At 47.0% G+C, this 15,468-nt stretch overlaps 1 protein-coding gene across 12 annotated transcripts in view; it reads right to left on the reverse strand.

Annotated features, from left to right (window-relative positions):
- The window catches only part of FGFR2 (fibroblast growth factor receptor 2), a 90,871-nt gene extending 77,355 nt beyond the window's left edge, over positions 1-13,516 (reverse strand). For 4 of the 12 annotated variants that reach the window (XM_014945303.1, XM_014945301.1, XM_014945302.1 and 1 more), the window contains exon 1: positions 8,151-8,322. In XM_014945303.1, coding sequence (XP_014800789.1) covers positions 8,151-8,322 — 172 coding nt within the window. Of the gene's footprint in view, positions 1-8,150; positions 8,405-10,646; positions 11,037-13,229 lie in introns of those variants that run through there. The other 8 variants (XM_014945300.1, XM_014945299.1, XM_014945298.1 and 5 more) reach the window with 5 other exon arrangements.
- Between the last annotated feature and the right edge of the window lie 1,952 nt (positions 13,517-15,468).

Raw genomic sequence — 15,468 nt, forward strand, 5'->3', positions numbered from 1 at the left:
GCACAATTTCATGTTCGAGTGTTAGTTCTGGATGCAGAGAACATCTATTCAGATTCTCTATAAGCAAGTCAGCAGTTGTTTCTTTTGTACACGGTCCCATTTTTACTTGACTATACAAATCCTCTTAATTTTAGCAGCTCATCTGGAAGTCTCATCTTGCCTGTTCCCTTGAAATTCATCTTCTCTCACTTCCTAAAGTGGGATTTGAAAAAAAAGGCACTAGAAACAATATCCCCCAGAACATCCCCCCAGCACTTTTGAAAGTCTTATCCACAACCAGTGGATATTCTCCAAATACTTCAAAGCTTGAAGACATACCAGACCAACTGAGAGCAACATCTAGTCAAAAGGCATCAGAGCTCATTTAATTCCAGCTCCACACCAAGAAACATCACTGGTGGTACCTGGGGACAAGGAAGGAGTGGCAGAACAAGCCTTGAAGTCAAAAACTAGGCTGGCTATCTGCACTTCCAGGTGGCCCACAACCATTTACATGGCAGGGGTTATTTTTAACTTGCTGACACCTCCATCACTCCTCACTGCAGCAGTGGCTGTGGGCACTTTGCCACGCTAATGGAAGATGGTTCAAATGCTTCTGAATTGTTGGGAGAAGGGCTATTACCCGGCAGCGGTGCGCTGCAGATTTATTACACAGCCTCTGTGTTAATCCTGCACAGCTGAAATACCTGTGAGCAAACAATATCAGATAAATCTGTGCGTTCCAACTCTGTAATATCTAAGCAGGATTATTTTTCATGATTAAACTATGTTTAATAGAACCAAGCTCAAGAAATGGCTCAAAACTTAAACTGGGGTTGCAAAATGATTTTTAAGAACTGTTGGGCGGCTTTTCAGAACCGTAAATCATATTGCTTTCCTTGAAACAAATTAAACATTGCGACACGGAGACACTGAGCAGGGCACTTCAGCAACTGGCAAAGCCAGTCCCACGAAAGCAGGCTCTGCCCTGCTGCCCAGCTCACCTGCACCCCGTGCACCCACAGCCCGGCCTGAAGGAGGAGGACCATGAACCTGATGTAGCTTTTCTACCCCACAACATTTTATTACGTGCAAAACTAAGTTGCAGCATGGTTGCTTGGGTCAAGCTCTGTTCCATCCGGCTGCAATTTAACCTCCTACAGACCCATCCCGGGTCAGGCATGTCCAGCCCCAGCACCCAACTCCCAACCCTACTGAGAAACAGCCACCAGCCACCTGGGAGAAAGCCTGAGGTGGGAACTACCACAACACAAAACTCCTTTTTAAACAGAAACTCATGAAAAGCTAAGAGAAAAAATAAAATAAAATGCAAACAAATGATGATTTTCTCCTCTCCAACCAGCTTCTCATCCTTTTTCTCCCTTCCAGTCCCCAGCACATTGCCCTTCCCAGTAAACCCTCATGAACACAAGCCCCGTTTCCTTGCTACAAAGGAATTTTCCCCTCCTCTCAGTTCTTGTGGCTTTGCTACCGTAAGGCAAAGCGTTGCGAGGCTGCTCCACATCAGTTAATGTCCCAAACCCATGAGCCAGTTCTTTTGCGGGGGAGGAAAAGCAATAATTACACACAACTTGCAACGGCATGTGAGGAGGGGAATGAAAGTAGGTCAGATCTCACAACTCCTCGGCTTCGCTGAGGTTCACCAAATGCTTTCACTTACAGTCATTTTAAAAATACAATTAAAATAATAATAGCATGGCAAGCGAAGGAAGCGGCAGGGTAGAATTCAGCTAGCGCTTGGTTTGCCTTTATGTCCCTCTCTTTGATATGGATAATGTCATTTGTGTGGTGACAGGCAGCAAGAGGACCTGAACCAGCAGAAAGTGAAACCCATGAGACACATCTCTGTACCAGGTGCTGACTACTCTGATTCTCAGAAGTAGGTCCAAGAAAATCAAACCCCTAAAAAAAAAAAAAAAGGGTTCTTTTCCAAAAAGAAACAAACAAACAAACAGAAAAGAAATAAAAACCCCACAGCAGTGATAAGAGATGGGAAAGTATAACCTGGAGATGTGCATGATTAGTATATGAATTGCAAGCCGTTTTTAAAAAGGGGTTTTTTTAAAAAAAATCCACCAAAATATGTACCCAGAACATCTCATTTTGCAACTGTCCCTGTTGAGAGGCGCAGTCCCCGAGCAGTAAATGCCGACGCAGTTTCGCTGACGTCTCCACTCTGACTGAAACCCAAAGGGCCAAACTTCCAGAACAGCTCGGCGCCCCCAGCGCACGTTTCGTAATTATAACAGGAGCTGTTGGCTGCTGCACTCTTGCAAATCTGGTCTTTATTTAAGATTTGCCTGTACTCAAAGTTGCTCCAACTTCTCTTTCAATCAGTTTAAAAGCCAGTTTAGTCCCGGGTACTGCAAGACAGCATCTCTGATTTTGGGGGCACGCTGTGCCAAATCCCTCTCAAAAAAAAACTGCTACAGAAATACAGCCTGAACTTAAATTCAAAGGTCTGAATTTCAAACCGGTTCCCAAATTGCTGTAAGGATAACTTTGCAACGCTACAGAAACACAGCCCAAACTTAAATTCAAAGGTCTGAATTTCAGATTGGTTCCCAAATTGCTGTAAGGATAACTTTGCCCCAGCAGGCTCCATGCCAGATGAAGTTTACCCAACACTGGACGCTTTTAGGATTCGGCTGGACAGGGTGCTGGGCCATCTTGTCTAGACCGTGCTTTTTGCCAAAAAAGGTTGGACCAGATGATCCTCGAGGTCCTTCCAACCTGGTATTCCAGGATTCTATGAGGTACTGCCCACTTTTCTACAGCCACCACCAACATAAACTGGTGCATCCACATCATCTCCACAGAAGATGCTCCCATCTGCAGCGGAGGAGCCCACCCTGCGACCAGGTCCCAAACCCTCAGTGCCACACTGCTTCAAAACTCCCATCTCTTCACCATTTCAGATGTGCTTTGGGTTCCTGATGTCTTTTCAGCAGGAGTTTTTCACTTGTTTAACTACACTGAAATAAATTTTCTCTTCTAGTTAAACCAGGTGCACTGTTACAAATAGACAGGACTTAACTTGCCCAAGTGGGTGATGGTTCTCTGAAAACACAGATTTATATCGCTAAGGAGTGCTGCTTTGAAGGAAGTCTCCCCTTTCACTCTAAACCTTCAACCTTGAGGACTCACAAATGTTTAACACGCAAAAATCTGACCCTTCCAGTACTAAATTTTTCTCTATTAATGATAGAAAAAGGGACAGTTCAGTGTTTTTCTCACACTCCCATCTGTTCCTGAACTAAATATTTATTCCAAGAAAATACTAATCTTTGAATGTATTTGTATAAAGGCAAGTGATCAATTCTAATGAAGCTGGGAAGCTGGATATAGAAATATGCTCATTAAGAGCTATGCTATGGTTATTATTAAAACACCACAATAGTCCATCGTCTCATGCGTACACAACCTTGCATAACTGGAGTTGTCAGCATTTTCATTGTAAATTCTGCTTCCAAAGGTTTTTAACTTGTCTGTTAAAAAAAAAAAAAGTTACTATAGCCTGAAATTTGTTGCAAGTTCTCTGCCAAGGAAGAACTATTTTAAGATTAGAAAACTATGTATCCATTGGAGTTGGTGGCTGGTTTGGCGCTTTATCTCTACGAGTGGTTTTAAAAAAAAAAGATTAAAAAAATGAAAAACCCCACAACTCAGCATCTTTGAAAATCTTCTGGCTCAAAAAAAAAAAAAAAAAAAAAAAAAAAAAAAGAAAAAATTCACTAAAGGAATCAAATTCCTAAAAGTTAACTCCTTTTTTTTTCTTTAAAAAGCTACAATTGTAAAATACAGCAGATAAGCCTGAAATGTGCAATTATTTGTGCTACTTTGCAAAATAGTTGCCACGCTGACACATTACCAACTCCCAGTGTCTCATCAACACCGACTGTAAATAACAACCCTACCCATGCCCAATTAGTCTGCAGCTCAAGACCATGCCTCTGCTAAAGGACTGGGGATTTTAAACGCAGAATGGACACATTAAGACTGATTTAATCTGGCTGCTTGTACAGTTCCCCAGAATCTCAGCTAGCAATTCCTGTACCGGGCCAAATAACTTACTGAACCGGATCCCTGAAAGGGCATCCAGCCCTCACCCGAAGCTGTGGGGATGTCACATTCTTCCATAATGGGCTGTGATAATTGCCCTTCCTTCAAAAAGGAAAAAAAAAAAAGTCTTTCTGATTTAACTCGGTTTGAATTGTTAATCATAATTTGCAGATAGCAAAGCCACTGCTCTTGTTAAAAAAAATTAAAAATAAAAAGGTAACAATGGAACCCTGGGTGAACCTTTTGCTTTATTTTTACTACCAAATCGGAAGCAGCATCCTGGTGCTTCTCCTCTGCCTCTGCCCCAGGAAGATGACCACCATGCAGGGTCCCACCAGCCCCCCAACCTTGCAGCAGGGTGGCACCGGCACAGAAGAGAGCCATGGGGTCAACTCCTTACTCAGGTCATGCCACCACCACAGCATCCCTCCTCCACACGCAGGTCACGGTGGCTAATAAAGGATCTCCAAGTGGACTGTGCTCACCACTGTGACCACAGGTGATGTTAACCTTTAAGCACTGCCAACATTTTTTACCAAAAGGGAGGTATTGCTCTGGGTACTGCACTGAACGTGTTTATATTTATACGTTGTTGGGTGCCAAATAGCTGTGACTGGGCTAAAACCCAAATGACAACTCTTTACTCAGGTCAGAGCCCACCATGAGCACCCATTGCCCATTATAAAAGGTCTCTTCCCTTCACTGCTGCTCCTAGGAACCTCCCAAATGCACATTTAAGCCCATTTTGAACTACTGTGTTTTTTCACAGGACACAGAATTAGGCTGTCCCTTGTGGAAAGCTTCAATTAGTCCTTTGAAATTTGACCTAAATTAAGAGAACTGAAACACATTGTCACTGCACCAGGCGAGGGCTCTGAGTGGGTGCTCCAAGGACAGCGTCAAGGCATCGCATGTGGGGTGGAGACTAAATTAGCCACCCAGCAGAACGATAACACACAGCCTGGGCAAGGGAAGGTCAAGGGAGAGCTTGCTATTTATCAAATATATGTCTAAACTAATTATTCAGTTCACAAAGTAACCCTTCAACCTATGTGTGCGGTCAGAGCCCTTTTGAAACGTTGGCTATCATCAAAGGCCTTCGTAGCCCACGTACACAGAAAGAGAATGGCTCCTTTGTACACGCTGGGGTAGAATTATTTCTAAATATTTAAAAGCAGAAAGTCTTTATACTCCCTAGGATAAAAAACATACACCTAAACACTTGATGCAAGCTCTAATTTGATAGTTGACAGTCCCCAAACGAACTCCTCCGGGTCCTGTTTCTGCTCACACAGCTCAAGGATGAAAGCACCACAACCAGTAACCACCACACCTGGGATCCAGCCCTCAGTGAACACTTGTGATATCAATACTTCAAGATTAAAATGGTTCAACATCCCATCGTCAGCGTCAATACTTCCATGTGCACCAGAGCAATATCTGACGGTCACAGGAGAGATCCAGAGCTCAACCAGTCCAGCATTTTATAGAAGCACCCAAGCAAAACATGCCACCAAAGAGATCAGATGGACTGCAGGTAACCCAAAGCAAAGCACCTCGATGCACAACAACCTCTTGCATGCACCCATCTAGTTGATTACCCTATTAAATAAGTACTGCTTGTACTAAACTGCATAATTAACCAGGTGCTCTGAAGAATATGATTGCAAATGTCCCTAAAGTTCTGTTTAGCCAAGGGACAAGAGGATATTCTCCATTACAATCAAAGGAACGAAAAGCCACAATCTCAATTCCTGTTAACATTGCATACGGTTTTTTTGAATATTCTGAGTCACTAAGATAATAAATAGTAACTATAAATGCACCTAACATAAAAAAAAAAAAAAAGGACAAAATTTGGGGCATATCCCTGAAGAAAGACTAAGGAACAGATCAACACATGTCACCAAAGGTCATGGCCCCGTCGACCTTCTCAGCTGGGATGAAATGTCATAGCTCTAATGACTGCACAGTCAGCAGCCCTACCGAAAATGTACATTATTAGAGCACCTGACCCCCCAAATTAGCTGTGGCCAAAATGTTTGGCATCTACTAAATTAAAAAAAGAAGTCTGCTTTGTCTTTGAAGAGATTTTTTGAAGGGTTTTTTGTTTTGTTTTCAGCTTGGAGAGCTTGTGGGTGGCAGTGATGGAACCCAGAGAAGGTGATTGTGTAAAAACTTGAGGTTTTTTTTTTTTTAAAGGGGTTTAACAAAGTACATAAAGGAGGTTTTATTTCCCAAATCTCAGATATAAATCCCACACAATTCTGCAGCATAAAAGCTCTTATTATACCATTAACTTAGAAGCATGGTGGTTTTTTTTTTTTTTCCTCGTTTCTGGTAATCATTCGGGTTCTCACATCTAAAATTGTTTCATGTCAGTAACATTCCTGCCCAGGGAAGAAGTTTTAAAACCTCTTTAACAATTTACTCTTTGATAAAACCCAGATTCTACCCCCTGGATATTCACGGTGGAAGAAACATATTTTTATACTGTGCTTTTTAAAATAATAGAAGCTATTCTTTCCCTGAAAATGTGAAAAACTATCAGGCATCATTCAAAAAATATTACTCTTCTCCTTGTAAAATACTCCACCAATCATGCAACCACATTCTTTCCGATGTAACCCTAAAACTAGGGGACCTCACTACAAAGAGCTAATCTGAAACCAGAATTATTCATGATTTTGTCATTCCTCTGAAAAGCCAAAAAGGCACCAGATGTGCAATTAACAAATCATACAGCAAGTGGTGATGAGAGTTGGGCTTTCTTTTTTAAGTCTCGAGTTACCTTCAAAAGGAAAAACAACAACAAAAAAAATCTTTGCTATCAACAACATCTATGGCTGACAGATGACAATATTGCTATACTTTGTTAATTTTTTTTCAAGAATGCTTGCTAGGGAGGAGGGCTCATCGTCTCTAAATAGTTCATCCCCTGCCATCAATAAAAATGTACTTGGAACGGATTCTAAAAATGTGTTAGCTGGTGACGTCTATTTTTAGAGGCAGTGGATAGAAACAAATAAGTTTTGCATGAAAATGTATTAAATAAAAACAAAGCTGTATCCGTGGACATGAGTAGTAGAACGTGTAAAGGCCAAATTCTCTCCAGTGAGCTGGCTGGATGAGAAATGCTCTATTGGTTTGACAGTTCAGTTATTAGAAATTTAGTCGCTCCTCCGAAGGACAGATAAAAACCTTAGGAAGGACGCCCTGCTTTCCCCCTAAGGTGCTCAGAGAGCAGGACAGATCCTACTCAATACAGTAAAATCATTCTTAAATACAATCAGACAATTAAAAAAAAAAAAAAAGCAGTCCTTTCTTAGCTCCTTAGAGAAGAAAACCACTTTGCAAAGCTCGAGGAAGGGATATAGCTGGAAGAACGTACCAACAGGTGCAGGCTCAAAATAGGAGATTTTTGTCAAAACACCTCTTCCAGTGCGAGGGGCTCAATTAACCTCTGCTTTCACAGTAGTGAACTGCAATCCCTGCCATTCAGATCTCAACATCTACACTTCCAGAACTTGCAATCCAGACACTGTACCGATTGTTCTTGGATATTAACAGCAAAAGGGGAATTTATCCCGAGTGCAAACACCAATAAAGCTGCAACACCGTTTTTCCGCAGAGCGCCTGGCAAAATTAAACATTCAGGCCACATGAAAACTATTGGATTTCTTTTTCCCTGAACTTCTCAGGTTAAGGCAATGATAGAGACACGCGGCCAAACAGCCGTGTCCTTCCTCGGGACAGCAACACGTAACACATATGTAAGAGCACTGGACTGGTTTCCTTAAAGACCCATTCCTGAAAACTTTCAGCCACACTCTTTGATTGTACAACGTGATGACAGTCCCAAGTGAAATCACTGACACCACTCACTTGCATAAGATTAAATAAAGGCACGCTCACATGAACACAGCCCAGGTACGAGCAGGAAAAGTCAAAAAACATAACTCTTGAGGGCTAATCTGTTACTTGCCTTAGATTTACCAAAGCACATAAAGACGTTGGCTTCTCTTTCAACTGTTCAGGCATTTAAAATTAACTCATTTTGCGGATTTAAGGATTCTAGAGTGATTTACCTTCAGGTTCCAGCGTGGCATCTTCAACTAAATTAAACGAAGGTCGAGCCAGGCAAAGTCCAGCCATGGTGACCACCACCAGGCCGATAAGGCAACCCGAATCCCAGCTGACCATCTTTTTAGAGTAAATTCCTGGTCCATTTCCATATCTCCATGTGGACTTTAATCCCATCTGAACACCTCTAGAGAAGCATGGAGAGAAAGCAGTGCCTTCGGCCAGGGTAATGCCTCCTCCCTTGGAACGACGGCTGCTGCTGTGGGGAGGAGAGAGATTTAACACCGTCAGCGAAAACATCTTAAAACACCGACCAAGAAAAACTTCAGAAAGCCCCGAACTGAGCTGAGGTGAGAGGGGGAGGAGGAGGAGGATGGGAAAAATAGTTTTCCAGCTTCAAGAATATGTGAAAAGTGAGTGACTTTTCATTTTCTGTTAGCAGTTTCCATCATCACCTGAGGCGTAACCAAGTCCTCCTTGTTTTCACAAAATCACTTCTCAGCACATATTTAGAGAGCTATTTTACTGACAGAAAAATATACAGTTTAAAAAAAAAACACACAAGAGGTGCACACATGTGCAGGCACATAACCTGTAATGTTACAAAATTACCACAATTATACAAATTATATTCTTGTTATTGTTTGAAGGTTTATGTAAGTTTGCCTTGTTTTTCAGTCCTTCATCGAGGCAGTTCTGCAGCCAGCTGAATTTGCAAGAATTTTCCACAAGAAAAAAAAGGAAGAAAAACAGCTGAAAAATACTCTTTAGACCTGGATAACCTGTAAAACTTCTATTTCACCTCAGGACTTCCAGCTCCCCTGTGGATGTACCTTCTTCTGACTCAGTTCAGTGTCCTCTTAAAGCCTGAGGGTCCTGTACAGGTGAAAGGCTCCAGTCTTTGCAGGGATACTGGTTAGCTACACTGCATTACAGGCAATTAAAACCTGTTTAGAGTCTGGTACAGACTATAATTTCACAAGAGACCTCCCCAGCATCGTTTTCCATTCATATATGCTAAACTGTGTTCACAGACATTTCTCTCTCTTTCAACGATGCTTGTTGATATCTACTGTTTCAGATGGGGAGGTAAAAAAGTCTATTTTATTCACAGTAAAACTAATTTATTAAATGGATGGAGTTAACTGGTAATCCAGGCATGGGCTGGTGGAAGACAGAAGTGGTACGAAGGAACTGGCAACTCCCTTCAGGGGACCCTGTTGCCACCACACTAAGATGCCAGGTGAGGGTCAGAAGAGCATCCTCACAGGGTGATTTAACAGCTCAACCGGAAAATTAGACCTGATTTTCCGCTTCAAAAATAAAAGGTGGTAAACCTCAGTAAATAGACAGAATAACTAACTGCAGCAGTTGCTCTAATCTGGCCAATGATTCACCTCAGATGTGATGAAACCCAACTAATGCTTAGAGAGCACTCATCTTGAAGGGAAAAATAACATAGAAACCTCTTTTTTCCTCCTGCCCTCCCTCTTTAAAAACAAACAAACAAACAAGAAAAGAGGGAGGGGAAAGTGTAGCCATAAAGGCAAACTCCTCCAAACTCCCCATCGTTTGGATATGGTACCTCAGCATACAGTACACAGAAACACACACAAATACTCTCCCTTTTTAAAGCCAACCATCAAAAATCAGATTTTATTAGCCCTTTGCTACCTGCACATACAAACCAAGCTCACAGTGCCAGGGACAGAAACGCTCGTGAGGCATCTTTTATCCTGGGTACGACATACAGTGACTTCTGAAGTCCATAAAAACAGATTTTAGATGACATAGGGAAGGGACTTGGGGAAAATTAATTCACGGTATTTCAGGTGAAACCCTGATACTTCAGGGTGAGCTTTACTCCCCTCAGCTGCTCTCGGCTCAGAGCTCTGTCCTTCCTTTACAGACGTAAGCACAGCCTGAGCATCCCAGACCACAAGCGAGCAACTACCATTAAATCTCCAGTGAAAACACCACCAGACCACTGCAAAAACATTTGCAAAGAGCTTTCCAAGCACTTCTCTAAACAACCAGGTGGAGACCTGAAGAGAGCTCTGTCTCTGGGACCGGTTTACATTGGGTGAAGGACCAGAGCGAGCCCTCCTGGACCCCACCGCCCAGGTCACCACCCGGCTCTGTCCAAGAGCCACAGCTCCGCAGCTCAGTTTATCCAGCTGTAGAGCGGGTAGAAACGCTAATTAACAGACTGGATGTAATGCTAATTTAATTGCCATAAATCATCCTGTAAAACCCCCGATTTTAGTTTATCACAATTTTGCAAGTTTGCAAAGTTTAACCATAATTTTGCCAAAAAAAAAAGAAAACATACCAGAATGCCACCATATATTCCAGATTCTTTTTTACCATCATTAATTCCACTTATATTTCAGCTGTTTCAGATTTTCAGGCTATATTAAATGCCACTGACGGCACTTTTGTGGTTCCTACCCTTATCCCCTAAGTCCTGAAGTGCAACACAAGGCTACCACACCACGCACCTTCTCACCTGAAGATTTTTGCCAGCTTCTGCACCTGAACATCTGCCAGCAGAAAGAAGGGGCTCTTCATCCACAGGACAGCCGAAAAAAATTCAAAACCGCGGCTTGCAAAGGGGCAGCAAAGCAAAAATCAGAGCTCTGGTCCCATCCATGGAGCCAAACCACCTTCTACCACCACGACAGCGACCAGCCTTCGAGGATGGCCCTTTCCCAGAAGAAGGAGAGTCCAAGGAAGATGAAACGAAACCAAATTCTTTTCATAGTTTAATCGCCACAGTTTCTGGGGGACGAGTCTCTGGAAAGACCTCCTGTGCTGGATAATTATGTACCTCTATCTCAATGTTTGGAACACAGCCCCAGCATGCTTTTTGGCCTCCACAATTCTGGCTTCCTGACTACAATACCATAATCCCTCCTGGAGTCTCAGACTCAGTGAAAGCCACACGTAGTGTTTATTTTTCCCCTTGAAAGGGAACTCTGTCTCTCTTCTCAGCCTACACTTTGGGGAGGAGTTGTCAGCCTCCAATGATTGATGGCTCTCCTTGCCACTCGCTCATCAAGTCAATTTTCACCTCGTCACATACCTGCCCAAATTTCTTTGCCAAACTGACAAGCATGGGAAAGCAGACTGGTTTGGGAGCCCAACCAAATTCCTCCAAGCCGTCCTTCAGTTTAAACACACTCACACACACAAACAAGTAGTACTTGTTCAGCAGTGGCATTAATTAAATTCAATGCTCAGTGTTCTTTTTAATCTACTTCCATTGTTGTTTATAAGATGTTTATCACTCCCCGGGGAGAGCACAATTTGTAGAGTATGTTAACCCAATCAATACATTGCTCATTGTACCACTCCTCAGCATCTTTCTCCATTAGGCAGGGGACAGCAAAATCTGAATGAAACATGGATCTTCCCTCCCCAAGGAAATCTCAAGCCTCCTAAAAAGCCCAGTAGCTTCATCAGAAAAACCCAGGTATGTGAAGCTTTAAAGCTAACAGCTTTGTATACACATATATATATTTGTATATACACAATATATTTGTATGTATACACAAATATATATGCCTCTCTCTCTATATATATATATATACACACACATAAATATCTAACAAGACTCTTCATCGTATGTCAATCTCCAAGCAAATCTGAGCATCACAGCTATTAAACATTAATTCTGGAGGACTAATGGGAACCGGCTGGCAACTTCAGTACTTTTGCATTGTTTGAACTTCTTTCATTTGCTTTCCAGGACTATCCTGTTTTTCTCAAGTCTTTTGCCACCAAGAGATCAGGGGGGGGAAAGAGAAAAAAAAAAAAAAGAAAAAAAAAATCTGCATTTTAATTGACATTCCACAGAGAGAGAGAAGTCCAGAGGCTGCTGATTGCTGTCTATTCAGCCCAAACAGGCTTTTCAGATGAAAATGAGTAAAGGCTAGTGGAAGATTTACAGGGATTTGGTACAAAGGCGACAATGAAGTTTTAAATGTTGATAGCGTTTCACACCCAACGCATAATGGGTCCCTGTTTGAACGGGCCGTTTTGCATTTAAATATATATATATATGTATATATTTCATTGAGGATTTTTACTTTTTCTCCCTGATCTCAGGCTCCGCTCCCCCGGCCCCCCGGCGGGCAGGGACCTCCCGCTCCCCGGGCTCCGGGCGGCCCGTCGAGGCGGTGCCGGTCTCCGGATCGGGGGAGTGTCGGTCCCCGGAGGCTGAGCCTCCCTTCCTCAGCCCCCGCTGTCACCGCCGGCCACCGTCCCCCGCGACATCCCTGCATCCCGCGACCGGGAGATGGGGAGTAGCGGGGGGGGGACCGGCAGCGACCCAGCGGGTAACCGTGTCGCTCAGGCTTCCCCCCCCCCGCGCCGTTTCCCGCACCGCGGAGCAAGTGACAGAGAGTGAAAGGAGCCCCGCACCGCATCTCGCCCCGCAGGGTGCCGGAACCCCGCAAACCGTACTGGGGGAGAGACAGAGCCCTGCATCCCGCCTCGGAGGGGGGACCCCGAACCGTATCCCGCACCGGGGGCGGAGAGGGGGAGACTGAGCCCCGAACCGCATCCCGCACAGGGGGCGGGGGAGACCGAGCCCCGCACCGCATCCCGCGCCAGGGTTGGGGGGAGACCAACCCCCGAACCGTATCCCGCATCGGGGGCTGGGAGACCGAGCCCCGAACCGTATCCCGCACCGGTGGCGGGGGAGACCGAGCCCCGCACCGCATCCCGCGCCAGGGTTGGGGGGAGACCAACCCCCGAACCGTATCCCGCATCGGGGGCTGGGAGACCGAGCCCCGAACCGTATCCCGCACCGGTGGCGGGGGAGACCGAGCCCCGCACAGGGCACAACTCGCCCCAGTGGGTGCCCCAGCCCCGCACCGGGCACAGCTCTCCCCGGGGGGTGACCCAGCCCCGCACCGGGAGGGACCCTACCCCCGCATCCCGCCCCAGGTGCGAGGCCCCACCGCGGGCAGCCGGAGCGAAGCCCCGGTGCTCCCCCCACACCACCACCACCTTCCAACCGCCCCCGGTTTTTTTGGGGGGGAAGTGGGGGGGCTACCCTTTCCCCGCGGTGCCGTTACCTGCGGTGAGGACGCTCGGCGGTCCGGCTCCGGCTCCCCCCGCCGCCGGCGGGGCTGAGGGACGGCGGAAAATCCTCGGCGGCCGCGGTCACTCCGCGGGCGGCCCCGGGGGGGCGGGTTGGGAAACCCGCAGAGGCGCAGCGGGGCGCATCCCCCGCGGGAAAGCGAACGGGAGGGGAAAAGCGAGGAGATGAAGAGGAAGACGAAGAGATGAGGAAGGCGAGGAGCCGGCCCGGAGCTCCCGTCCCGTCCCGTCCCGTCCGTCCCGTCCCCGGGCTGGGCTGCAGCCGCTACCGCCTCAGAGGGACGAGCCCGCCGTGCCCGGCGCCAGCAGCCTCCTCCCCCGCCCGGGCATCGCCGCGGGTCCCGCTCCGCTCCATCCAGCCGCCCTCCCCGAGCTTTGTCGAGCCGACAACCCCCCTCCGGTGGGTGGGTGGTTTTCTTTTTTTTTTTTTTTTTTTTTTCCCCCCCTCTCTCTCTCTCTCTTTCCTCCCCCCCCCTTTTTTTCCTTCTCCCTCTCTCGGCGCACTCCTCCGGCTCCCTTCCTCCCTCCCCTGGTCACTCCCCCCGCTGCAATCCGAGCCGTTTCCTGGACGGCGCTGCTCGGCTCTGCCAATCGCGGCGGCGGCGGCGGGGAGACCCTTCCCCCGCACGGCCCGGCCCGGCTCGGTGCGGGGAACCCACAGCCCAGACCCCCGGTCCCGCTCCCGGCTCAGCCCGGAGCGTCGGGGCCGCCCCCCCCGCCCCCGCACATCGATGGTCAGGGCGGCATCCCAAAACCGGTACAAGCTCAACAATTTTCACCCCCCCACGCTCCCAAGTCAAAAACCAAAAAAAACTCTCCAAAAGTTTTATTTTTGGCTCAGAAATCACGGCGCGTTACGGCTTGAGGGGGAGCAGAGAGCACCCACTCCAAAAAATCACCCGCGGTTTAGGAGCTTTTCAGTGAAAAGCCCGATTTCAGCTGCCGGGGGAGTTGGCCTGAGGGTGCACTGGTGTGTGCTGAGGGTGCACTGGTGTGTGCACTGGTTTGTGTGCCGGGTGTGCACTGGTATGTGCGTTGGGTGTGCACTGGTGTGTGCACTGGTGTGCGCTGCGTGTTCGCTGGGTGTGCACTGGTGTATGCACTGGTGTGTGCTGGGTGTGCGCTGGTGTGTGCGCTGGGCGTGCACTGGTGTGTGCGCTGGTGTGTGCTGGGTGTGCACTGGGCGTGCACTGGTGTGTGCACTGGTGTGTGCTGGGTGCGTGTGCTCTGGGTGTGCACTGGTGTGTGCGTTGGGTGTGCACTGGTGCGTGCGTTGGGTGTGCGCTGCGTGTTCGCTGGGTGTGCACTGGTGTGTGCAGTGGTGTGTGCTGGGTGTGCAGTGGTGTATGCACTGGTGTGTGCACTGGTGCGTGCACTGCGTATGCACTGGTGTGTGCTGGGTGTGCTGGGTATGCACTGGTGTGTGCGCTGGGCGTGCACTGGTCTATGCACTGGTGTATGCACTGGTGTGTGCTGGGTGTGCACTGGTGTGTGCAGTGGTGTGTGCTGGGTGTGCAGTGGTGTATGCACTGGTGTGTGCACTGGTGCGTGCACTGGTGCGTGCTGGGTGTGCACTGGTGTGTGCACTGGTGCGTGCACTGGTGTGTGTACTGGGTGTGCACTGGTGTGTGCACTGGTGTGTGTGCTGGGTATGCACTGGTGTATGCACTGGTGTGTGCTGGGTGTGCACTGGTGTGTGTGCTGGGTATGCACTGGTGTATGCACTGGTGTGTGCTGGGTGTGCACTGGTGTGTGTGCTGGGTATGCACTGGTGTATGCACTGGTGTGTGCTGGGTGTGCACTGGTGTGTGTGCTGGGTATGCACTGGTGTGTGCTGGGTGTGCACTGGTGTGTGCACTGGTGTGTGCTGGGTGTGCACTGGTGTGTGCTGGGTGTGCACTGGTGTGTGTGCTGGGTGTGCACTGGTGTATGCACTGAGTGTGCACTGCCCAAGCAGGGGAAGCTGCCCAACAGTTGTGCAAATGTTGTCCCAAACATCATTTGCCTGCACGCACAGATTTAAAGCTGCATAATAATACTCAAAATTCACTAGAAATTAAGCTGATACTTAATAAAACACTTGCTTTAGACACCATTAGAGGAAGGCTGCTAATGCTGAGTCCCTGTAATGCTTGCTTTGTACAATCAGCTGGACAACACAATCAATAAGCGGCGGTTGCCTCAAATTAAATCAGCGTTGATCAATTTAATGTT

The sequence above is a fragment of the Calidris pugnax genome, unplaced genomic scaffold (genome assembly GCF_001431845.1).
Source record: "Calidris pugnax isolate Ruff unplaced genomic scaffold, ASM143184v1 scaffold89, whole genome shotgun sequence".
Taxonomy (NCBI): Eukaryota; Metazoa; Chordata; class Aves; order Charadriiformes; family Scolopacidae; genus Calidris; species Calidris pugnax.